The following is a 26,983-nucleotide window of genomic DNA, read 5'->3' as shown; positions in this document are numbered from 1 at the left end:
AAATTTCTGGTGTACTATCAGCTGTGTAGGTACAGGTGAGGTCAACATTTTCTCACGAGTTTGCCTAACTTCCATTAAATTTCATATTTCGTCACCGCTTAGTAACTCTTGAGTTTCTTCGTTGCGCGCAATCGGTCACTGTTTGTATATGGGTACATATAGCTGCAGATACAACGCCTTCCAACGCTGCACGTAGATATTCGTCTATTGGGCAGCTCATCTCCAAGATACCCAAGTGTGATCTGCTTTTGTTGTTGATTTTGTAACAATGATTTCTGAGGATTTTTTTTTTGATCATTCAGTCGTCTCCCTTTCTCTGGACGTCCCACTCACACATACTCTAACATGTATTCTATGTGAATAACTATCGCTATCATTTCGAATATAAATAATAGTCCAGATATATCTTTAATATAGGCAACTATGTGTGGTAAGTCACAAATAATTATGCTATAGTGCGAATTCTATCATACTTATCTCTATCAATAATACGCACGCTACCCTCCAGTTCTCTACTGTAAGCTACTGTGGCTTCATCTTCTGTTATTACTACTTAAATTTTATTTGCTGCAGCACGCGCTGTTCAGCACCGCAATAAATAGTAAATAGCTGTGAAAAACCGTATTATGGCTTCAAATTTCACTTTACATACCGGGTTGCAAGTTCTTGTGTAGATGGCAGCAACCGATGATAGTCGACCACCATTTGGACAAAAGTATAGTGCAGATTTATATATGTATATAGCCTACATGCCTCCGTGTCAATTGTGCTAAAATTGCCGTGTGTTTTCGTATATAATGTCAGCTATGCTAAAATCTCCGCACGATTTTTAGATATTTAGGTTCAATATATTGTATAATGTGTTCCGTATAATGTTTACCGATGTCAATGAATTCTTCGTGCTCTTTGGTTACCTGATTTTATCTGAACCTTCCATTTCAATATTAGTGAATATTATCTTGTAGATATTTGACAGTACGAAGATAATAAATGACCTGACGTAGATGAAATAAATTATGTAAGTGAGACTAAAACGAAAGGTTTAACAAACGTCTCCAAAGACCACGGCCCAGAGAGTATCCATTCATTCTGCATCTTTCTTTATGTATTGGGTGACTAATCTTGCCGGTCAACTTTTTCGACTAACACTTAAATAACCTGCTTAGCTTAAAAGTTCATCGTGAAATCCTTTTTTACTAATAATTACGCTATTACATATACTTGCTAGACAGAAAGTTAAACGCCTCCACATTACAGCGAACGCTTGTAACGAGTTCTATGATATAGATGTCGAAACACTAGCTCACATAATCGGTCTAGCATTGCGTCCAAGTGAACGTTTACCTTGGTATATAATCGAATGAGCAATATTGATTACCACGAAATTCGCGGCAGAACATCCTACGCTTATAGAGAATTAACCATCATTACCACTAGAATATTCAAGCTTTTAACACTCGTATGACGACCTAGCTATACTACACATGATGCGATTCGATTTGACCTTAGCATCCATTGTTTTTATTCAATAGGGTGAACAGCGCTCTACTCGAGACAACTGTTGCATTTGTACATGACTGATGAATTGGTTGAACCTTAAGAAATTATGTCAACGCGATAACTGGCCTTCGTCCCTCTTTCGTATAAAGACATTGTTGTCATTTGCAGAAACTGAGAAGACATCTATTGAACATCTACTGAGGACATTTATCTCTAGTGAAAAAGAAGTCTATTGAATATTCGCGTCCAGCTTAATTTTGTTAGTGGTTTTATCCTTTTGCGTGACCAAGTGCTGTTAATAACCTCTCCGTTGTGTGCGTTAACAAGATTTCGTGAAGCACGAACGCCGTAGTTTTGATCGCAGAGACTATTTTCAAGAAGTGTCCCGCTACTCACACAGGAATTTGCTGTGGAATATTTGTGGAAAGATTAAGACAATGATAACTAACAATTTTACGGAGTCACGCGAACCTCGTTGCATTTTTCCACTTCTCGTCTTTTTTAGTATCAATGGCATAAAAATTTTTTCACTAAACATGTTGGACCTCACAACTAGCGACTAACTGATTCTATTTAAGTATCTGTTAAATTAAAACCGAATAAAAATCTAGTGAATTTTTATCTCAAGACCATGTATTGTTTATATTGAGGTTTAATCTGTCGCTCACGAGACCCTGAGTTTGGACAGGACAACAAACGATTCATCTTGTCGTAGATTTTCCCACGAACAATATTATTATTCACTTGACAGGTATTATTTCTGATCTAACTTACAGTAACGTGCTGATAGAGTTTGCACATACAATAATATTACAGCATTATCGCTGCTATTTAGCCCCCACCTGTATGCTAGTTTTTCTTTCTACAATTCACTTTCCGCGCATCGCCCGAAATATAATCATTTGTCTTTCTCCTAAAACAGCAACATTTTGTACACGTTATATTTAGCGGCGATTGTGTGTCGTGTTTGCTTGTCTGTGCAGACGCTTTGGTGCATCTTCTCATTACTGCAACTATTAATTATTTAGAGTGCTTTTTCAATAGCTTTTTGAAAATGCCCGTAGCGTTTTCGTTGATCGCCAAACGATATCTGCAGGCAACATTTCTCTCCTTCCTTGTTTTACGGAGTAGTAACTGTATTAAATTTAGCAAATTTCGGCTTCATAAACAATGAACGAAGAAACCAAATCCATCGGTACACGGGCCCGTCGGCGGAGGGAAGACAGTCGGATTATTTCTATCGATGTTTGTCTCATCATTTGCAATAGGCCGTGCCAACAAGATTCCTTTCCTATTTTACATGTGAACAATCCTCTCCCCACGATCTGTGGATTGGATTGAACCCATCTCTACGTTCTGGCGATTCGCTATGATTCATTCTATAACGACGACTTGTGTGCTGACATCATTTCTAGTTATGTCTGTCTCGCACGTTATTGGTCTTGTTGAACATAGGGCAAAAACTAAAACGGTGCTTTAACGCCTGTGTCCCCGTGAAGTACCTCCACAGACAGATGGGTACGCATACCAGACGCGATAGTTTTCCTTTTATCGATGATATTCTCTTGCTCTGTTCGAGTCCTCAGGTACGAGGAATTTCAATTACGTAAACCCCGCCAATAGCGTTGTCGCCTATGCCCTTTAACGCACGCGTAATGATCATAAATATGACCGTCATAGCGGGTGGTACCAATGTTCGTAATGAGGAAGAATAACGTATCGTAAACCCATAAAAAAAGGGGTCAAATATAAATGAAATAAAAGTGAATATCTTATTCCATTACTACTGGTTTTGGTACATGGTAACAAAGAATAATTCGTTGCATTTGTTTTGAAAATCTGTATTCGATGTTTTTCACCAAGACAAAACAAGAGCATTAGGACTGCTGCTTAACGAAGGAGTTCGTTCCAAACAAATTCTTGCTTCATATATGACGTTGATGTACGTTGCTCAGTACAATATATTCTGAATTCTGATTCTAGTCAATGTTTTTTTTTGTTGACTGTGGTGAACGGCATGCACTGTGTTCTTCTGATTGCCGAATTGCCGGCAGATTCGCTAACTTCACGATGCTTAATTAGTCCCGCTCTACCACGCTCATTTACGTCATCAGGCGCTGTTCTACTTGCGTACCATCTCAATGTGCCTGCGCTGCCCATATTTTTTTCGCTGTTCACACTTTTGTCTTTTATTTCTTTCTGTCGTTTAAGAGATATTTATACTTGTCTTTTATTTCTTTCTGTCGTTAAGAGATATTTATACTTTGCAGTCTGCAAGAATCGGCGGTATGGCCTTTTTTGTTTGTATATATATATATATATATATATATATATATATATATATATTATATATATATGTATATATATATATATATATATACATATATATATATACATATATATATGTTGAGTACTTTTATCGCTTTTGTTTCTGCTGTTTCTAATAATCATACAAACTTCATAGCATAAGAGTAATGATAATGCAAATACGATAACGAATACGACAAATCATATTATTCATCCATGTCAATGTCATCATCACCGTCTTTCATGTTTCCCATCCTTTCACGCATTTTTCGGACGGCCTCAAACTCGTTGTAGTGTTTGCGGCGTTTCTCCTCAAAGGACTTTCTTCGAATCTGCAATAGAAAGAAAATACGGTAAGTTAGTGCGATTATTATTACCATTCGATGGGACTAAGCAGGTTAAACACACGATAAATACCTAGTGCGTCCAAGCCCTTCACATTCATCATGCAAGTGCAGAGGTGTTAGAAAATAAATCCAAGCCCTTCATATTCATCATACAAGTGCAGAGGTGTTAAAAATAAATTTAACTATTGTCTGGGTTTTTATACCAATGGTAGGATTTGTAAATAATCCTCGAATCTTCCCTGCACTCTCAGTATAAATGAATTCCGTTGAAAGCTAACCGTTTTAAAGTGACCTTCCCTTAAAGTGATCGCGCTGGTTATTAAATGTAAAAAAAACAATCAGAATACTAATAATTGACGCATTTAATCTCATATGTACAGCTCAAGACCGTTCGTAAAGAACGCATTTAAGTTAAATGTGGTACCTTCTAAGTCGCATATGCACAACATTGCAATTAAATTTTACATTTAGTAATAGTTAAGCATTGCGTGTCAGACCGCTGGGCTCTTCAAGCACGAAACCAAGAATCTACGTCCGGTTCCAAACCAGACCCGAAACCGGATGTTTAGTAGCCAAACGCGTCGATACTCTGTCATTACGCGAATGCTCACAACAAAATTGTCCTCAAAATGCTTAGCCTTGGCGGAAACAACGAGAAGGGAAAAAAAATCAAAAGTACTTACACGCTCCGCTTCGGTGAGCATTTCGTCTGGCGTGTCCCGGTCAATGGGCGAGCGGGGTCGTTCAGCATCGCCCAACTTTTCCGCCAACTCCTGCAAGAAATTATGTGTTACCAAAAATTGGATGTCGTTACCATTACGAATATCTGATGCTTGAGTTAAGTTAATTATGATCCAAATTGCATACTCCTATAAATAATAATAATAATAGGTTCTCAGGTTCATAGTACCACCGCTCAAGACATATAGAATAGAAAAGCGATAAATGCAAAAATTGTAATTGCTCACAAAGCGAGTTCGCGGAACGCTCCCATTGGTACTCATGAATAAAGGTCAAGCTTGTCCACGATATGTCTTTAATCGAATGCCTTTGTCTTTCGCTTATCAGTCCGACCTATAAGACACATGCCTCTGCCCCATAAGCAACGGAGACGCGGCGACGGTTGGTCGTTATCGCAAACTATGCATTTTATTCATACGGCCACTAACGGCCTTTACGCTTCAGCTAGAAAATACCTCGTTATTTTTTGGTAACGCTCAGTAAATATACGCTTTGAGGCCAGATTGGTCGTGCTTCACCTTTCCGTTCGGATCCAGAATTTATTAGTTGTGAGGTTTTCAGCCGATAGATACCGCTGATATAAAAGGTTACGACTTTTTTCTTTTGCTTTGTTTTCTTGATTTGAAAACACGGACCGATAATTTGTTGAAATAAAACACCATTTTTATCTTAATGGTTATGTAGGTGAAAACAATGATTTTTATTGATAATAGAGTTTCTAAGAAAGAAATACGTTATCTGTTAAGCAGACAATAAGTAGTTACGTATTGCGATAATGTAAGAATATATAGACAATTATTGTATATATCATTTTTAGGTTAAATTATTATTTTATTTGTTAGAATGTAAATATACACCTTAAACGTCTTAAATATTTTGCATGAAGTTTTACGTCGGATTCCGGCGTTAAACTTAGCTTTATATCAATGTCAAACTCTAGTCCACACAACGTTGTTTACAACGTTGCCTGACTGACCTACAATCTATATAACGTGTGCCCGTGATCTGTCGACTATGATCACCTAGTATGCACGAAAAAATGACAGCATATCGATATGGGGAAGTGAACTACAGTGAACAGATTAAGCATCTTTCTTATTGCATCCTTTCCAGTGTATTCGAAACGCCACCGATATCAAGGAAAATGAACGAAAGGAAGACTAATATAACAAATGACAATATGTCCTTGCCCTCACGTTGACCTTGCCCCTCTAGTATCTCGTGCCAACTCCGCTGGTAAGCGAGTTATCACTATCAGACAAGTCCACTCTTGAAGTTACTACTTGTTTTTGTATTCTTAGCCTTGACAGCTCTCTCAAAGTATTACTGCGACAGCTATTTCCACAGTCCCTTCTGACTACGTTGCACGATAGATATTGACCTTACGGCAGGTCAATATCGGCCTATCGCTATTGAATCTCCTGTTATCCCTCTATCGTCTAAATGGCACGCCAGCCTTCACTGAACACCGTGACTCTGCTACGGCTAGCACTGCTGCTATTGTTAGTGTAGTCTTTGATGCTATTGGTGTCTAAATAACCTACAGGGCACTCAAGCTGCGCCATCAGGTAACTGGTCCGTGCTCCTCCGTTCGAGATCGCTTCGAAGCCTACTTGAAGCTGCCCGCTAAGGATGATGTCACATCTCGGGTTACGCCGGTTAATTCACTTCCGTCCGAAACCGCTGGAAGATGCTGCAACCGCTAAGCTACTGCTAATCATAGGTAACCATGACTAGCCATTGATAGCTGGCCATCTTGCCTACAACGTATTCAAAGTAGCTGGCAACTTGCACGATCACACATCGACCATATATTGTTCGGACGCAAGGACATGTACATACAAGGATGATCCACTATGGCCTATGATCAACAGCCATAATGATTCACCGTTCCCTAGTGACGGGGCAGAATTCGATGAACACGGACAGTTTTACATAAACAGTTGCCAGTGGTGATGCGTAGTAATGATAGAATTATGGCGGGAGTAATGACGGCAACAACTGTAGGAGGCGACTGCAGAGTTGAAGTTCGCCACGACAAAATAAAGCTAATGAGTTCGAATGAGAATGAGATCGAAGAAAGCGTTCAGTTTTTCGGTCGTTTATATTCTGCAGTATCTCTTGTTATACCTTACTTGTACGTGTACGAATTTAATGGATAACGAAATACGTATGAATATGTCAATACAAGAAGAAAAACGCGATTCCAGAATATGGTAGTGTGGTTCTTACTACCATACTGGTTATAACAGTAACCGATAATAGTATTATCGATTCCTCTCACTGTAAACTGCTGTCTCTCGGTAGCTATTATGTCGGTGATGACTAACTAAGTAGAGAATCCAAAATCACTAGTAAATGAAAAGATAAACATAGCACTTTATTATTGTTCCACGTGGGAAAAAACCCTTGCATTTCATAATGACAGAGCGGTGACATATTTTTGTTATGATTAAAGATGTGAGTAACCTATTGAGCTTGAATTGAAGCTCAAAAAAACAACTAACGATCGTCACGACCACTCGAGACTGATGTGGCACACGCGAGGGCTTCTTGTAACGAAACTGTCGTCAACCGTAGCGTGCCTGCCGATCCAGTAGCTGGTCGTCTGGGCTCTGGATTTTCATTGCCGTTTACGAAAGCATAATTTACGCAAACTGCTTAACAGGCTACATGTACAGTACCGAAGGCTGCAAAAGCAGTATAGCCAAATCTTTTTTATCTATGTAAAAACAACAAACTCGAAATAGAAGTCGATGCAATTGGCACTTCAGACAGAGTAGGTTAACCCAGCGAATGTTGGGAGTAGCCGGCGCATCCTTACCGGATTTCCCGAGTTTATGGCGAGAACGCACGTGTATTGATGCCGGACATGTACAGCTTTCGTAACTAAGATGAGAATCTAACGTATAAGGTTTGTGCCGGCACTAAAAAACAAACTATGACGCTGTATCGATCGATTCATATTGCATAAATGTCATAGCGAGTTGCTACGAAGTTCACCGCGGAGATCGAGGAAGAAATCTTATAGATACAATGACAGCTATAGACAACAGTTTCAAAAATATATCTTAAGGGTATGGCACGCGAGATGCCATCCAACGAGAGATACATAGCTTGTTAGTGATTTGGGCGCAGCAGCTGAAATGTAGCCGAGATCCTTAAGTCAGGAATTCCCTAAGCAGGTACAGCCGCTTTAGGAGTATCATACAATAAATAAGCAATTAAGAGCGGCTTAATTTCGTGAAAGGTCAGCATAGCAGCATAGTTCTAGCATAATAATAAAATCAAGCTTCCAAAGTGCAAACTCTTACAACGGTTTTAAAACTTTGACTCTGTTGTGTTTTTCAGAGAATCACAATAAACAAAAGACAATTTAGGAAAAATGAAAAAAACGTTAGCTTTCATTTCAAGCAGCATCCGTTTATAAAATTTTTCCGTATATAAAATTTTTGAAAACCCATTTGTTCTTTCCTAACTCGAGACTAATTAAAAGCTTGCATCTCAGTTTACTGCAGGCCTAATTTTGTCATCCCTTGCGCAAACACATTTAATAATTAGCAAAGTTAAATGTCAATTAAATGTGCCCTATAAATAAGGCTCATGGACTTTATCGGGTGTTTACGTTCCTCTGAATCAATTCCAAGGTTATTTATCACCTTCAAGGGTATCTAAAAGCCCTTTGCTATTTAAATCAAATGAAACGTAACGAACAATTACAAAATGCTTGAAGCATGATCATCATAACCAACCCAAGACCTATGTACACGTCTTATCATGCGTCTCTGGCTTGCTAGAGCCTTCAGCCTATGTCGATTAGCAGATTAGTTTCGACTCTTCCTGGCAGGCCTCCCTGGCGGTCAAATAAAGACGTGCAAACTACGATGGCACCACAGTTCAATAAAAAAGGTTCGTCTATTTTGCAAAAGTATAATGCTCAAGCCTTCATAAGTCTTCAGCGACTCGTGGTAAGGCGAAGAGAAACCACCAAATGAGATCTGATTGAAGGTACCGTGGTGAATCATGACATTTACCAAAAACTAACTCGGCAGTTGATAAAAAGTGATCGCAGTCTGAGAGATCTGCCGAATTCGAGTTCTTTATGCCTCTCAAAGCATTTATTTTCATTCGACATTTTTCTATTTTTGTCTTTTTTTTTTCTCTTTTTTTCTTTATAAAAGTAACAATTATTTTGTGATCAGTTGAGTTTTTTTAAATTCTACCACTGAAAATTAAAACGTTCGGTTGCTTTTGTGCTGGTGCGTGTCTGTCATCGCTGCGAGGGTAATGCCGGCATGATGAAGCCGTCGAGATTTTTTTGTGTTTCACGGACGATTACCTACCTCAAGCCCGGCTAGGGACGCTCTCTGTTTTGAACCAACTGACACTAAATTAATCTGCAAATATTTTCGTTGAGTGTTCTGCTAAGAATTTAAGAGATGAAAATACTTTCTCTACAATAAATGCGACGGTTTGTCTCGACGAAAAAGAAATGACACTCATTAGATTAATGGTTCCCAACTGTGATCTTCCTAACTGCCGATACCAGGCAGTATTCTCAACCATACTGACGGCTCCGCATGATACTGCAGGAAAAAGTACATTCAAACCAGTTGGTGAAATTAACATTGTCATCACTGTTATTACACTAAGATCCAGAAGTTTGTCATTCTGCTTTAAAAATCGATTGTTACTTAGCTCCGGTTGTCAAGTTGGCTGGCTCATAAAAACAAACAAAACTGATCTACAGGCCGATGTTTCTATTTACCACAGCCTCTTTCTTGCCGGTTCAAACTCACTTGGCTCTCAGTTTTCAGTGTTCGTTCCATCCCGCGTCCACTCCCCATGCGCATCAATGTTCGATATGCGACAGTAAACCGTTATCCTTTACCAATATATAAATCGATTCTCGAAATAGTACGCTACCCGTAGGGACGGTCACCGCACTATTATTGCTATATACCTCTAGAGGGTGCTGTAAGATATTGCATCGTTTTGGCCAGGCAACATTTAGTTATTGCAGAAAGAAAGGCTTAACAGATGATCTCAGCCTTCTTTTCTGTGCTTGCTGGACTCCGATTTTTTCTATAGGTTCTGTGGGCCCTCCTGGGGCCTGCGTATTTTGCTATATCTTTCGTCGGAATCAGAGTAATGGTCGAAAAAAAAGCAACAACAACAACTGCACGATACCAATCAAGTGATGAACACACCTTGACAGAGAGTCCAAACCTGTAATATATTATACTGATTTAGTCTAGTTGACTATTTTCAACCGGTGGTTTTTTACTCTACCAATTTACACGACTAGCTCAGCAGTAACGGCATCGCCAATTATTTCTCAAGGTCTTTCCCGTTTAAGCGTCGTAGATGTTTATCGTTAGACGTCACCAGCCAACGCGCGGTATTGGCAACATGAGAGATAAACGGACGGCCTGTTTGTTTGTCTATGCGACACACTTGACGCTTGGAGACAACTGGACGAGAAAACGACTATAGCACTAAGAAAGCATCAGGTAGATTCCCGACGCGCCGGGTCTATGGCCGACATTTAGCAAAAACGTATCGTGCATCGAACTGGTTGACCATCTATTGATTAGAATAGCGGCTGTTTGCTTACAGCGCGTGCCGGATAACGTGAACTTTCTTCAACGTGTAGAGAGTAGAGTGTTTGCACGAGAACCGGCTCGTCGCAACATATATCCACTTATGTAAATCGGCCAGATCTAACAACTATCTCTGGAATGAAGTCTCAAGCACCATTGTTGGAAGTAGGAGAATAAACTTTGTGTCACATTTGTCATCTGGCTGATGTATTTCGTTGACGATGTTCACGAAGAAACAATTGCTCGTGATTGAATTTTTTGTTTTTCTTGTCTTTCATACGACTCTACTGCACCACACTAAACAATAGGAGGATTATATATTATAATATGTAATCCTCCAGGCACAGTCTTATCATTACAAGGTTGTGCCTGAGGTGCGAGAAATTTATAAAGGTTGGCGCAAGGAGATGTCTGCAGCAGGCTGTATTCTTCTGTTCGATTGTCTTACGCAAAAAAAATACGTATGAAGGGGAAGCGATGTTGAACTTATGGTAACATTGTATCATGGGGGAGAAACGAATTAGGAGAATTTTATTTTTTCTCGCGCTTTTGCAAAGAAGAAATGTGCTAAACCTGCTTTATTATTTAAAGCTAGGTGCACACTACTGTTTGGATACATTAAACGAAGGCTTTTGGTTGACTTAAAATTTTAAAAACAAGTTTAAAAGACTTACCTGAAGTTCACAAAAGCCAGCCTGTATAGTATTCTCTAAGTGGAGTGTTTTTTTTTTTCTATCTTTTAACAGGAAACATAGGCAAAAAAAGATACAAGCAATTAGACGGCTCAAGATTTTTCTCTTCCCAACAATTTACTCGACACAGCACAAACGCCTCCACTAAGACGTCAACGAGTTTCTACGACAACCAAACTGTCACTGTCGCCTGTTGTTAAGGCAGCCGTAGTTTCTGTTATTGTTGTCGAATAGTAATTTTTACTTGATATGCTTATTCATCGCCTTGTTTTTGTTGATTGATCATTAACGTGACGAATGACTTTTTAGCCTTGTTTCGTTTGAGACGACGTGCATAAGCTTTGTCGCTGCAAGGTCCATGGCGGCTGGTACACTTCGGATACACTTCAAAGGCAGACGCGAAGAATGCAATGATCAATGCGGTCAATATAATTGTGTACTGAGTGGATACGATAGGACCGAGAAAACACACTCACTAATGATACAGTACGTTGCAACAAATTAAAGGCAACTCTCAAAGAACTTCCCGTTGAGTTTTCACCTCCTCTCCTCCTCAGCGACATCGGTTGCGATGCGCGATACACATAAGTATTTGAGACATTTGCTGTCATGTGCGCATTTTGTATATTATAAAGGGACCTGGGATGCAATCAGCCAGATAAGGTTCCAGTTCGCGCATTACAAAGCAACTGCAAAACCCTGGATGCGATCAAGAACGTATGTAACGATTTAATTGTAATAAGCAAACAGTCAATAGTAGTTTAAGGCGGATAAGTAAACGACAGTAGCTTTTGATATTAGTACAGATCCTATTTTTGACTGTTTAATAAATGTTTTGACTTCTGTGGCAAAGACTGAGTCAGTTAACAGATATTCAGCACGAAATAAATGTAGGTATTCTAAGACTTGAAATCACCAATAACCATAGATACTTCTGAGGGTAGCAGACGAATACGAAGACTTCATTTCGAATTATACGTAATGTAATATTGGAAAAAGATATAAAATATCAGGTCTTCGAGACCAAGCGGTCATCCACGAAGTTAATTAAAAATTGTTAGGAGAATGCTATGCGATACTTTTTATGCTGCTTTAGAATAAAAACATATTAAGGCAAAAAATGAGTCCTTACAAAAAAAAATTACAAAAACTGAGTGTGCTTTCAGCCATGTACTGTATACCGACAGCATGACGCTCGAAAGGTTCTTAGAACTGTCACACGAAGCAGACACGTGGCTCAGCAAGGTTAGCCATGACACAAAATGGATGAAGGTGATATAAAAGTCCTTGGATAGCAGACGCCATTGTGAGATCATTCATCGGGTACGATAAAGACTGAGGGGTGCCGTTTTTGAACGACCAATTTCCAGGAGGGTGATGGCATAAAGGTGTGCCTATTGGTGCCCGTTCTACTTGAATCAACACATGATAAGATAGCGCTCGATGTTATTAGCAGTAATAAGTGCGTTCATCTGTAAAAATTAACATATGTGACAGGTATCTCGAAAAGCAAGGACAACTATTCAATTTGTTGAAATTTTATCGTGATCTAGATGCCACGTTTGCAAGAAGTGCTATCTTGAAGATCGACGATACAGGCATCCAGCGAGATGTCTCTTTTGGTTTGCGAAATGGAGATCTGTAATGATCGGCTTGACATTACTAAACACTATTTGTACAGCGTATACTTAAAAAGGCAAGTATTTTTTGAAAAAATAACTGTTTAAAATCCAAAAATGTCACTTTCCATTCCACAGGCATCGTTCGCGTCTCTAAAACGAAATGTTTCAAACACTCTGAATTCTTTTACCTTATCGTCTAATTATTGAAGCAACAAAATAGATAGTTTGCCTACCTCAAGATCGATGGCTTCATGTCTGGCAACAATCTCTTCATCAGTCTCATCCGCTTCGTACGAGTAGGGCGTTTTCGGCTCCTCGATCTTCATGTGACCGTAGTCTTTGTCAGCGGGGTGATACGTTGCTAAAATGTTCTGTTCATCCCATTTAATATCCTGCGTGCTCCTGTAGTAAAAATAGACAATCAAAATTACTACTTACATCCTTTGCTACTATAACCATAGCCATACATAGTTCCATTACGTACATTCCATACGCCCACGAGTGGCCTTAATCGACAAGTGGGCTTGCTTGTACTATCTGCTTTCTTTATTGTAGTGTACAAATTCATAACAGGTACCGTAGTTGGTGTTAATAATAATAATAAAGATTCGTGACATTTCTAAAAGTAGTGTAGGTTAAAACACATCTAATTAGCCAGACGGGTTGAGCTTGGGATGCCTTTGCTACTCCTTTATGAGTTTAATGTGCTAGATCCTTAGATATCCCTAGAGATAGAAGCCCGTCTTTCGTCATGGTTTCTTCTGTATTTTTTTTTTTTTTACAGTAAGACATGTTTGACTAAGAGTAACAGAGATGTGTACACAGCATTTGTTTGTACGAGCTATTAATTCATCAAACCCATCGCGTACCCCATCGGGAAGCATGTGCACCTCTACCAATTACTAATTAAACGGCACATACTATTCACTTCGCAACCGTTTCGTGTTGCCACACTGGGACGGCTCCGGTTTAGCGAATGCGCAATCATTTTACTGCTGCAAGTGTCACTCGCGGGAGCTGGCAGTTATCTCTTCTGCAACAGATGTGGATAACAAGTCGGAAGTTCGATTGCACATTACGCTACCATTCATTTTCTATTTACGACATATTCTAAAACTAGCAAAAGTACTTGATAATGGAAGTATTTTTCGGTCCGTAGCATGAAAAGAAAATGTAATTTCACGTTCGATTCCTTCCTCTAAGAACGCAATTGAGCAGGTTTCAGTTTAGTTACGTAGGACTAACGTCATCATGCCACGTTAAACGGCGGAGAGCGGAGCGGTACTGCCATTGTCAGCACATTAGCGCAGATAAACCTCAAGGCTTGCTTCCTGCAGGACCTATAGCGTGCTTAATAACGACAAATGCGAAGGAGCGCGGAAAAGGCGCAGCGGCTCTTTTTTTGAATGTTCCAATCATGGCTTACCAGGAAGAGTTTGCCAGCAGACGCACAAAGGGATTTGGCTCCCTGTCTATGGATGCGACCTTTGTAGATCGCTACTATTATGCTTTTATATATACGCTAATGTGACATAATAATAATAATGAAATTTGAATCGTAACCCTTAGTCCATGAGTTATAAGTCGCACATAATCATTGTACCAATTTACACAGGCAGGTATGTTTTCCTAAGCGTAAAGCCACTTTTATTGTTCTAGCGGATCGATTCTGCATTAAATATTCATTATCTACCATATGGTAATTATCAAACAATCAGTTAGCGAATTTACATTAACCAACTGGAGCTGTGTTTGTTGTCTCAGATGACATTGTTAAACAGCGCAACGAGAACTTGGTCTACCTAATGGGGGCACGCTCGCGGGGTAAATTTGTTCAGAGGTAGTACCCCCACAACAATTTAATCACATAAAAATGCGTATTTTTGGCTGACTTATTCAGACTAAGCAGACACATACATGAGATTTTTGTAAAATTCAGCTCAACGTGTACTACAACGAGAATCAAAATTGGTCATTTCTATACCTTTTTGAATGCTCTGTAGAAACGCATTCCGGATTGAACTTTATTTTCGTTTTTGACTTGCGGTTGACATTGTTGTTGATGACACTAAAACATTTTTTTCTTTACTTTTCATCAAGCGGTAAAACTATAAAAAAAAAAAAGGAAATATATTCCATTATATTTCATTTCTATGTTAAAAATATCATGATAGAGAACAATCTAGAAGCGTTTTACATAAAACCGAATGTTGATTAACGCTATGAGGTAGTTGTTCAGACGCAGTTGATCGTATCTGCAGGCCACATTCATTTTCTAGTTATTTTCTCCGACTGTCTGTAAACAAAACAGCCAGAGATTTTCAAAACAGTGGGATTATACATGATTTGACAGACCACTTCCTGAGTAGCTTGGGTACGTCGATCTCGGCTGTTAAGTAAACTGTAAAGTGCCAATCTCGCCCGGTTTACCATGCATGGTTTACGAAAAGAAGCGTGTCTGCGCTGTGTTACAGAGATAAAGAAAGGTAAGCTTTATGAACTTTCGCTTCGCATCCTTAATCGTAAACTGCGGATACAGTTAGAACCATTGTTTCGAGTCCAATACTGCCGCTAACATTGTCTCAGACGGCTACCTTTCAGTATGTGTTGTAATAAAAGAATATATCTGCCTGCACCTGGTTCCGAACTTAGGCCATCTTGAGTAGACAAACATGTTTCTAAACCACGTCACTACTTTAACACAGGGGCTACAGTAATATAAAGCAAGTCATGATCTTCAAGGGTCGTAGGCATCGGACGTAAAAAATAAAAAGTTTATATGAGACATATTATAGAGTAACTCATGATCTGTAGAATCATGGCAAATAATGCATTGTCATTCGGTCTCCTTCTGTATATATTATAGAAACATATGTATCCACTAGCATAATAATCTCATACGTGTATTATCGATTTATGTGCTGTTTACTAAAGGAACGGTGTTAATAAAAGTTTATATTTAAATATCGTTGTCTCACAGTAAATAATCTAGACGTCAAGGAAATGATTTCACAACTAAAATCAAGCGAACGACAAATCTAGAACAAATACCGAACGACAACGACCACTCACTTGACCCAATTTGTTGATCGGTCCTCATTATAATCCGCAATATTTGATAGGTCAACAAGGGTGGAATGGAAGATTAGTGGGTAAGTAACTCAGACTATACAAACGCCAGTTGATTATAAGATAGCTTGGTTTTTTTTATGTCATTTTCTAGGTGCCGCGTTTGGCTGAACCTAAAAACAACACAAAAGAATCGATATCATGTATTATAACGTATTATCAATATTTGCACCTATACAATGCATATTAACGTATAAGGCTGGATATCACTTGTTACAGCGCACAAATACTTTTTGTCTCTTCTCGACGATCGTTTTAATTATTCTTACTCACAATTATCGGAATACAACAAATGACTCCTTTGGTATCACGTATGTCGGAAGTCTTTTACTTATTTGCAGAGTCTGTGCATAAAGAGTGCATGAAAAAAATACGTTCTTACATGAGTAAAATACCGAGAAATTCACAGTGTGTTGGAACGCCACAAGCCTCGACAACTACCAACTGAAAATAGGAGAAGAACCTAGCCTATGGTTGGCCTCTCTATTAACGCGAACTTAGCGCACAGAAGACACTGATCATAACTGTTAGCTGTTTGACTTATAATAAGGCTCTATCCGCGATGAAAAATTAACAACAATAACCGCAACAATAAAGAAGGGCTGTAAATATTCATTTTAATAATAGAATGTGTAATAGCATAGGCACGATGCATTAGGCGCTCCATTAGCACACCAAAACGAATTCATGCCCACAGCGTGTTAAGTTCCCGTGGTGAAGGCGTAAGGGATAGTCATTGTATAATACATGTATAAATGTAGCCGTGTTGATGGATTAACACGTACTTGTTCACATCTGTATCGCGTTACCAATGTTCTTGTTGTTGTCAATGAAAACACAATGGAGCCAATGCCTAGTTAACAGTAAAGGGACAGATACACCTTGCTGCATCGTGTCATCTGCTAGCTGACGGTTTGGTACATCTTGACTGCGCTGTAGGGATCGTGGAAGGCTGAACTCAGACCTCGGATAAGCGCCTTTGTTTTTGTCTCAAGCTGTGAACTGCGCAGACATAACGTGTCCGCGCACGCGAAGGCAACTCGTGACAAACGATAAATAACGGTCAAACCATCAACCACAACGTGACAACATGGTCGCGGCTAGGAGAAATTATGCGGAATCGTCAACATGTCGCACTTAAAACGATGCAACTTAAAATGCGCGGGAACAACGAGACTATACCATAGCTCGTAAAAAGTTAGTTATAGCGAAAACATTGTAAACTTTCATATGATATCCATATCCGGAATATCATACGGAGGTACTTTATCCAGAGGTTTAGAAAAGAGTGTTTGCGTGTACGATACATTTGTTTTAAAGGTGCTTATGTGCGTTAAGCGTTCAACGTTTATGGGCTAAATGTGACAATAAATAAAATAAATGGTATGCCGTATGAAAGCTTTCTAGTCATGGTCTATTTACGTAGTAGGATAAAGATTATCATATAGAGTACGTTAGGAATAAAAGTTTCACTTGCTTTAAGTGAAAGAAATCTTTTTATTTTTAAGCTTCACTTCTTTCACTAAATTAGTATTAGAACATGACAAACAAAGGGTTTTTGAGACCCATCCAATCCGATGTCACCTATTCAACTTCCTACACCACGGGACTTAAAGATACCAAACGACTATTAATTATTATACATTCACTATCTTAAGTTTAGTTACTATTTCCTGTAGAAATGTGCACCATGACGCACAATTAAAATATGACATTATGCTCATTCACCCCGGTGCTGTATAGATCTGAGGTTATATATATATATGTATATGTCTGGCGAGTGAAATCAATGACTGAGCAGACCATTTGTGCCACCGTAATTTTTGTGGTGTGAGATACAGCGGTGTCGTGCAATAGGAATGGTCTACCTTTGCTTGTTAATCTTAATTACTCACTTATTTCCTTTAATTGTTGACAGTAGACCTCAACTATGATCGGTGAACTAGGAATCATGACGCTGTAGTGAATTACACCAACATTAGACTATTAAACGGAGATCATAAGCTTTTTGCAGTTGTACGTTTGCTTTACAATGATGTCACGCCGGTTCAGTTGCGTGCACACCCTCATTCGACCGTCTATAACTGTTGTAAAGGATCTATTATTTTTTTCACAGTTTATTGTTTAATAGGAGAATGAATCAGTGCTGTACTGTGAGAGAAAATAGGAAGTTTTTGGTTTTTGCTCATATCATGCGGCACCCATGTCTACTTTATTAAAGCTAGTAGAGGTATAGTATTTTTACATATACCAAACCAAGTCTTGAGATCGATCAATGATAAAAAAAAGTTCATCTTGTGTATTTACTTTGAGGTGAATCCTGCACTGGTGATACACTTCGTCGAAACACACATCGTTTATCGTTTAGAATTTGTCCAAATGTACGTAAAATTCGCGCGCATTCTCTCTAAGATAACGTAGTAGTGTTGTGACTTGCTATAAAGTCAAACTTTTAGAAACTCATTTTTGAGGTCAAAATTTCTTTCTCTGAATTTTTTGAACCAACTGCTCCCGATGTTTCTAGTAGCAAAATCTTCACGAAATACAAGGTTTATACGGCGGGCTGTTTCCGCCGTTGCAGTTTTCAAGATGGAGCTCATTCATAAAATAGTCGAATCTTCCCAGGCTCGCTACAGTTTGCCCACTAAAAGCCCGAGTCGCGCTATCCGAATAAACGGTGTCAGATTTGAAAGAATAGGAGTGACTGCCGCATCGTTATAAAATATTGTTATCTTAAGATATGGGATTAATTTTTATCATATGTACTTGATTTACTATCATTTCCACTTGCAGCCTTGTATCATTAGCGCACGCGTTGATACACAAACGATACATCATTATCTCTCTTATCGCCTTTAGCCCGCCCTCCATCCATCGCGGCTTTGAGCAGTGCCAACGAATCAAACAAAAGCTATCGGTTACAGTTGTTTCTGCATAGCGGACTCTTCAAAACAACGGTGGACAGACAGCTGCAGCATCTAGAAAAAAGAATTCGCCAGCTGAAAACGATTCAAGCACCACTCAGCAAAATTATCAACGCTACACGATTCACGAGTCGTCAATGCACTGCCTCCGTATTTTCCATCGATGATAATTCATGTTTACCAGCAGATACCTTGAACAACATTTATTCCGGCAATACCCAGCGGGTTTGGTGGTCAGAGCGAAATGCGGCCCGATCGTGGACCAGAGAAATGGATACGTTAACATCCGATACCCTTGTATTTGAATATAAGTTTGATTATGATTACCTTAAGTTAGTCCATTTTTAAATTTCACTACGTCTGCTATATTTTGATCATCAATTTCGTATAGTCAGACGCCCGCAGTCTGTAGTAGTAATCGCTGTGCAAGTATATGGCAGCAGAGGTAATAACAAAAAATACTACTAATTCAAACCATTTATCAACAGGTCATAGAACTGTCAGATATCAGATTCGTGTTACGTTGACGGTAATTGTCTTGTTATCAAAACGCTATTTTCATAAGTGACTTCTACTACTAGAATGGGTGATAGATCTCAATGTATGTCAACTCTTCTTGTGAGCATGTACACGTTGCCGTGTTCTACAATTCCTCAGATCAAGTTGTCAGATCAAGGTCCAGTGATGGTCTTTAAATTAGACTGAACGTCGAGATATTAGCACCCGTGTTCGCTGGCAAATCTCAGCGTTGGCAAAAGGTCACCAGATATTAATTATCAAGAGAATGCCATACCGTCTCCTTGGTCTATTCAAAAAAACCTCGGGAAAGTCCAGCAAAGCTCACTGGGGTTAGCCTCTTAATGGGGAACAAATCCTTAATGCTGTATTTGAAGACTTGCTCACACAAAACGTAAGTGAAAATAATATTAAAAAAGCATGTTTTTCGTTATGATGTTTTTCTTTTAGGGCAAAAAAATGGTGGAATACGCCATTATTTATTTTTTTAATGTGCGTTCCGTAATATTAAGGGTTTAAAGACTATAATTTATTGGTTGTGATATGAACGTGATAACGACGGCCTCACGAGCTACTGTTAAATATGACAAGTAATTTTACGATGACGAGACGTCCAAAAAACTACTAGTACGCTTCGTTTTTCGCTGCGCTTTAGATTGTGGATCGTAACATGTAATGGGAAGTGCCCAGCAATTGTTAGTTATTTATAATGACGAAACGATCGCAGAATTACACTGCGCAATTCGTAAATGTCGATAGGGGTTAACCTGCTATGAAACCACGTATTGGCCTTTTTGTAGTCATGATAATACTAATAATACCAGTAATACCGATAAAAACAGCAGCCCTTGTTCTAATTGTGATTTACTATGACTGGGCTATAGATAATTCGCGGAGAGAATAACAGTAGCTAAAATACGGGAGGAAAATGGCTCGTTTGTCGCGGAGGGAGCGTATAGGTCCGGTTGTGTATGAGATAGCGTTATGCCATCATCTTGGCTTCATAATAGAAAACATTCTCTGCATATGAATCAATTTAATATATTCGAAAGAAAACAACAAAATCAAATTGCGAAAAGCTTGCACATAATCTTACATGACGGTATCTACATAGGTCTCTATTACATGTCCAGAACCAACGAGTCTTGAAAAATAAAATATTCCTTGGTCACCGATGACAATAAATTACACTGCGATATTCCAGGTTCGAGATGCTTGGTTCGGTTTGCTTTTAGATGAAAAGAAAGGGTACATCCATTGTATCTGAAACAGGGCAGGGTACATATCGAAAGGATTAAGGCCTTAAAAACGCTAACCGTGTATCACTTCTCTAGTAACCGATAAAATAGGACGTATTTATTCTTACTTCTACACACGGCCGAAGCGTCTCAGTACCAAAACCCACGCTCAAGAACTATACGGTCCAATGTGTGGTGGGAACCGTATGCAATATACGGGCACGGCAGAACATTATGATATATATATAACCGTTAAAATGGCTGCTTTCTCGGATGTATGCTGGGCCAAGCTGAGGTCCACTGAGATATATGCCTGATATGTTCTTGAACATTCATACACGCAGCATAATTAGGCACCAACCTATTTTAACTCGTACCTAATTTTCCAATGTCCATGACCAACACAAACAACTTTCGACCATTAAATTGATTTCGGAACATCTTGGCGATCATTCAAAAAGATGAGGTAAATTTTTACTGTATTTTGAATCAAACCATGCGCTGCAAGAAATAACGAAATGAAACGCCAAATAGCAGGCGATTGATTGGAATAACGTAAAATGTTTGTTTGATTGAAATAATAATAAATAAACCCTTACCATTTTAACTTTATTTTTCGTACCTTCTTGGATGAACAAGAAAGGAAAATATTTCGATTAATGTCTTGGGACTATTCATCGAATGAAAAACCACAGTGCCGGTTCTAGGAACAATACAGGGAACAATATAAAACAAATTGAATATTCGTGTAATATCAAACTTCAATTTTTTCGACCTTTTTCAGAACATGTTGAAAGCACAAACTTGCATCTTTTTTTTGTGAAAAACAGAAATATATAGAACGAAGTGTGCTTGAAACCCTACCCATACAGAAAATCTCGAGTACGAAAACTCTTAGCCGATTTAAGTGTTCCCCTAGACGTTCCGTCAGATTGGCGATAAATAATGTTATTTTGCTTTGATTGTTCTTTTTATTTATTTATTGGTTCTGCTATTTATCCTGAGCGTTAAAAAGGTTTATGGAAAAGTTAATGGAAAAGCGCTTAAAAACCGAATCTACTGGCTCAATTCTTTGACAAAAAGAAAGAGGCTGTGAATTTCACCTGTTTCAATAGATCTGCTGATGGGAAGCAAACATATACTCATTCTCCGTTTGTTTACAAAATTTACAGTATTCTAGTAACTAGTTTCGAGAAAGTTGGGATTTTTGGCAAATGTTTGACCACAGTTATTTTGAAGCATATTCACCATGCAACTTTTGCTGTGACTGCTTTCGATAGCTTTTACTATAAATAACTAAAAAGCTACAGAAAGGCGTATCAAAGTGTTCCTCGGTTTTGCCTAGCTTAAATTGGTTTTTTTGGTGAAAAAATTTCTTTCTAATAGCTAATTTTCGTCAATATTCGCATAATCAAGTACTGTCCACGACATTTCATGAAAATAAGAACTCGAAATGTAATGTGCTATATACTCAGAAAAGGTTAGCATAACATAGTTATTTGGCATAGGAACCGAGATACGGCCGACACGAGAACCTCTAAAAGTAATTACTTAGTTAAAAACTATGACACATATAAACACTTCTACATACAGCGGTATTGATTTTTGGTCATATACAGGACGGGCAATGAAGGCTGCTATTGTGACCATCCTAGTGGTAAGCACGTTCAACATCAATACGTCAAATATTGGCAAAATTCTAAGAATCAAATCTGTTTGTCGAAAGTCTCTGGGTAGGTAAGAAGCTCCACAATGGTGCAGGCTACACATCGTTTGCCATAGGGAAAAAAATGATTACATTATGATAGCCGCCCAGAGGTAACTAAACTTAACACGATCTGGAACAACGGAAAAAGCATAAAACGTTGCATAATCATAAAACGTGGCACAACGCGGCAATAGGTAATGATTTTTATGTGGAATTTGTTCAGCGCCCTACTGTTATCCCAAAAACTTCACTCAGGTTAAAATCACTGTCAAAATGCGGCCATTCACTAGCAAAAGATAACAGTAAACGTTCGTGTATTAAAAATATTTTGAAAGCCCCTACAAAGCGATTGCTGAGGTGTCTAAAGTATGTGTAAAGTAGGTGAATAACGTAGCGTTACTTATAACAAGTGCTTGAGATTAATAAAACAAAGGCTAAAATAAGAGCAAGGTTGTATCCAGGACATTGAAAAATATCCAAAAAGGTGCAAGAACTGGCTTGAAGGGAACATATCTTATTAGTACATCTAAGTGATATTGCAGTGGTAACGTGTTTCCCTATGCGCTGCGGAGGTGGTCTAAGTCTAAATCTGGGCGTCGGCAACCTTGGAGACTCTCTATTTAGACAAGACTATCATAATGCTAAACGGGGGTACTGACGTCTGTCACAAAAAGGAAAGCTGAGTATCTCTGCTGTGGGAAAATTATGTGGTGATGAGTTGGGCTTCAAGCACAGCATTGTACATCATCTCCTTGGCATCGTGAACCGATGAATCTTGTTGTAGTTAACACGGTAGCATGTACCTTTTTGTGTAACCTCTATAATGTGGAAAAACGGATAGGATGCTTAGATTGTTGGAAATCAAAAGGAGGCAGCCAACAAAAGGATAATGGCTAGTTAACCGAGTTAATAAACGCACGAACCTCTAAATAATGAAATAAAATTTATTAAGTATCACATGATTTTAAAAAGTGAACATTCTGAATCTTGTTATGATGATAAGCAAACCAAAGCCTCAATTAAAATTGTCAAAAACACATAAATCATGGTTATTTGCCGGAGCAATAAATGATATTAAAATTGCAGATATCAGGCTCAACCCGAAGAAATATCGACTGGAATAGGAAGTTCAATGCTGAAGATAAGGTGTGTAATAAAGGATGAGAGCCTAAACGTAGTTATTTTAGTTGTCATAAAAAAGCTAATAGCTGAGGAAAACGTTCGGGGACACACACCGGTTTTGAAATTTGGAGGTCTGTCTACAGCACGCCTTAATTCATGATATGTAAATTTGATATCAATACCACTAGAACAACCTATATATGCATTTTAAACCTTTTTTTTTGTTATAATCCTTGGAATCTAGCAGAGTGGCAGAGTAATTATTCTGTATTTTTCCGTCAATCCATAGTTGTGTTACTAATTATCTCGTACTAAGTCCATAGTTGGACGCTGGTATATGCACAACGTAGTACGGTAATTTGATAATTCTTAAAAAAAATCACTCCAGTCGATATATTACTAGTAAATACGTACTGTCTTCGCTGATCGTGATATTCGAAACTTCCGCTCGCCTTAAGAATCCCCTTCATTGGCCGTTTGGCCACGCTGCTGTCAGCCATGCTGCCTCACGAACAAAGCGCGCACACCTCCTATTGACCGAATAGACCACAGACACTTTTCTAACGAACTCTCGATTTCTATCCTGCCTGGAGTCTCACTGGCCCTCACGGGTCCCACCGTCCCTTACGTAGCCGCCAATTCGCTTGTCCACTGTGTGCGTCTATATCTGCGGCAGCGGTCGGCTGCCGCGCTTCATCGAATTCGCACTGGTGCCCACCTTCCTCGATCGGCTTCACTTGAGTCGCGCAAATCTAACAAAGGCTTTGTTTCACACCGCAGTCACTATTCGTGCTGCTGCACGCGCTTGAGCTCTCTGACATCTACAAAGCACTCTAGCCGTCGTTGCCGTTGATGTGCTTTCTGATGAGCATACGATCTTCTACACAAGTAGAAAGATTACGGAGAACAAAATCAGAATGAGCTAGGATCTAAACTTTCGGGACTAATAAGACCTCTCCACTGTATGCCCCTGCTTTGAATGTTATCAACACTATTCGTAAGGTACCAGTTCGTTCGGACTTGGCTTTGCTTCGCTTGCAGTTCCTCGCAGATATATGATCGCATAAATACACAAAAAACAGAAATACCACAGAGTCACATTCACAGAGCACGCTACAACAGCCGTGGAAATCTTGACACAGCGTCGCTATTGCGAACAACTTCAATACAGCAGTTTGATTGTACGAAACGAACACAAGGAGGAGCTGCACGATAGTAGATTAACAAACCTATATGCTATTATTACACATGTATAGATGTTATTGGTTAGTGAAGAACACCACCTCATATTACGCCGACAGTAAAAATAATCTTCCCTACCGAAGTCGTAAACGAAAGAAGATAACTGCCTTATCACAGTCGAACAGACGGAGCCGTCAAGTCTTTCAACTTTGCCTTCCCTCCCAAATCGTTTCTAAAGACCAATAACGTCCGCTTCTGGGTTTCAATAATACTCACTTCGATTCACGCACGCGTTCTGCCCTGCAGAAAAGCATTCAGCAGCGGCAGCAGCAGCGAACTCTGGAACAAACCACAGACACATAAAAAGCACCTGACTGTAAGCAACAACAATGATTTTTGTTACAAAACACAAGCGATGCGCGAGCACCCGGTTAGGCAATGTAAATGACAGTTAGACTCTTTAACGAGCGTTACGAAATCCAGTAGGAGGTCTAGCTAGCAGCTGATGCGTGATCCACCTGACTCGCTTCTATCTCTACAATGCATAGGGCGTATAAACTTTTTTTTTTTACTACCACCGCGTACGATCGACTTCCACTGTTCTTGCTGTCGTCAAACAAGTCGTCACAATCGTTTGCTATACCGTACGGTATCACGTGCGAATATTCTTATTTAGTACGAGGCAAACTGACTGCTCTTGTTGATTAGCCGCTTGAGTACAATCCGCGTAATGTCCCTACTTGACACACAAACAGAACTGAACTCTACACTGTCAAGCAACCTGTATCGTCCAGCGATTGTTACCACAGCTGCTGAGCAGCATCTGCAGCAACCAACCTGAAGAAGGGGTTGTAAAGCGTTACGGCTAAACACACTCTTTTCTGCCCGTAATGTTCTTGGCGCAGTGTTTAAACGGCAAATGGCTGGTGGCAAAAAGACGGTCGTTGTTTCATCTAAGCTGCAATCATTTTTTGCTGTTCTTAGAGAAATAAGAAGAACCTCATTCACGTTCCGAAGCCGTACCCGACTTCGCTGATTCAGTAGTCTCAGCCAAGAACAGCATCAGTCTGTGTGTCTGCTTGTTCACTCGTGTGCGAATCTCTCTAATTTTTCGCTGGAGATCGCAACAAACTTTTCGTGTGCCTGTCCGTTCAACTGCCTCTGTTGAGGCTGAGTCCAAAAGCGACCACGACAGAGATCAAAACAAACAGTCGCACTGGTTATTTGCCCTATCGATAGCGAGAGACCTCTATACAAACGCAAACCCAAGTGCAGACGGCTAGTACGAGCGCCTTATTCAACCAGCCAGACACTACCACTGTAAACAACACGCACCGATAGTGCGATGCGACTGCTGCTGTTTGCTATGAAACGAAGCGACCTGGGTGCAATAAATACACAGGAGCAACACCGACATCAAATATACAGCGAACGAACAAACAGAAGCATAGAAGGCCGTCTGCTTTGCGACGAGCAAATAGCGATGGTAACTCAGCCTTTCGCCAAAACAGAGCTTCATAGAAGCTTTGCTCATAAAATAAAAACGGCTAAATCAGAGCAGACAAGCACGACTAAGCTATCTACAAATAATGTTCAAGCATGAACAGTATATATATGTAGATAGCCGAATTTTACCAGACATGAATTGGAGGTGAAGTCGGGTAGAATTCAAGCAACGTTAATGAAGATATTAACATGCGTTAATAAAGATATTAACATGGTAAAGGGAGTTAACGATGAGTATCGGGGTCAACTGGCTAGTAAATAGGGAAAAGGAATGACTTTTGGGCGAACAAACACTAGGTAGTTTCGTTCTTAAGATAAAAGTTACCTCTGCGTATGCGCATAGAAGAGCTGCATTCGTTAGTGAATTATTAGCAGGATTCTTTCTTATCAAGCCCATAGACGAATTGTTGCAGATGGTCCAGCGGAGATTCATCGTAGTTGTCAGTTGCTTCACCTAGCCTTCGATTACCTTCCCGCACGACCACCGAGTCTCGCCATAACGAACCAATTTAAAAACAGTTTAATCACTAACTTATAACGTCACATTGTGAGTAGATCGACCATCTACCTTTTTGGAAGTGTTAAGACTCTTGCAATAAATACCTGTAAAGATTCACTTGTCATTCTCGACGTTAAGCCTTCCTTGGAAGCCCGCTCAAGCTCAGCGGATGCGCTAGCAGACGACAGGCAAAAATGTCGTCTTCTCCCGTCCATCCGATTTAATCAGTAGGGCGGCAGTTTCGAAATTATTGCGGTTCTTTCTACCGCAAACCCTTCTCTCCAAGCTATCTTCCTAAATGAGCAATAGAGGACCGTGAGTGTATATCCCTACGAGATAATTCTATG

The 26,983-nt window shown here is 39.4% G+C and overlaps 1 protein-coding gene and 1 long non-coding RNA gene across 15 annotated transcripts; one reads left to right on the top strand and one right to left on the bottom strand.

Moving 5' to 3' along the window:
• Nucleotides 1-1,498: 1,498 nt before the first annotated feature.
• Nucleotides 1,499-26,864, bottom strand: LOC111249674 (protein phosphatase inhibitor 2-like). 12 transcript variants are annotated; one of them, XM_086986321.1, is made up of 6 exons: nt 26,741-26,864; nt 26,463-26,627; nt 23,864-24,970; nt 13,046-13,214; nt 4,838-4,927; nt 1,499-4,139 (listed from the first exon to the last, which is right to left on the bottom strand). In XM_086986321.1, exons 3-6 carry the CDS (start codon nt 23,947-23,949, stop codon nt 4,014-4,016), a joined length of 471 nt encoding a protein of 156 aa, XP_086842447.1. In that variant the 5' UTR covers nt 23,950-24,970; nt 26,463-26,627; nt 26,741-26,864; the 3' UTR covers nt 1,499-4,013. The 12 variants fall into 12 exon arrangements, with proteins under 12 accessions (XP_086842447.1, XP_086842449.1, XP_022659601.1 ...); XM_086986323.1 differs by lacking the exon at nt 26,463-26,627 and having other exon boundaries at nt 23,864-24,329; nt 24,908-24,970; nt 26,741-26,792; XM_022803866.2 differs by lacking the exon at nt 26,741-26,864 and having other exon boundaries at nt 23,864-24,329; nt 24,908-24,970; nt 26,463-26,734.
• LOC111249675 (uncharacterized) lies at nt 11,153-17,339 on the top strand. 3 transcript variants are annotated; one of them, XR_015325895.1, is made up of 3 exons: nt 11,153-11,907; nt 12,357-15,298; nt 15,793-17,339. It is a non-coding gene; the product is annotated as an uncharacterized LOC111249675 (long non-coding RNA). The 3 variants fall into 3 exon arrangements; XR_015325897.1 differs by having other exon boundaries at nt 11,154-11,907; nt 12,357-12,886; nt 16,036-17,339; XR_015325896.1 differs by having other exon boundaries at nt 11,154-11,907; nt 12,357-12,886.
• Nucleotides 26,865-26,983: the final 119 nt, after the last annotated feature.

The sequence above is a fragment of the Varroa destructor genome, unplaced genomic scaffold, assembly GCF_002443255.2.
Source record: "Varroa destructor unplaced genomic scaffold, Vdes_3.0 BEIS01000004.1, whole genome shotgun sequence".
Taxonomy (NCBI): domain Eukaryota; kingdom Metazoa; phylum Arthropoda; class Arachnida; order Mesostigmata; family Varroidae; genus Varroa; species Varroa destructor.
The sequence above is the reverse complement of the archived record's forward strand: the minus strand, read 5'-3'. Positions and strand labels throughout refer to the sequence as shown.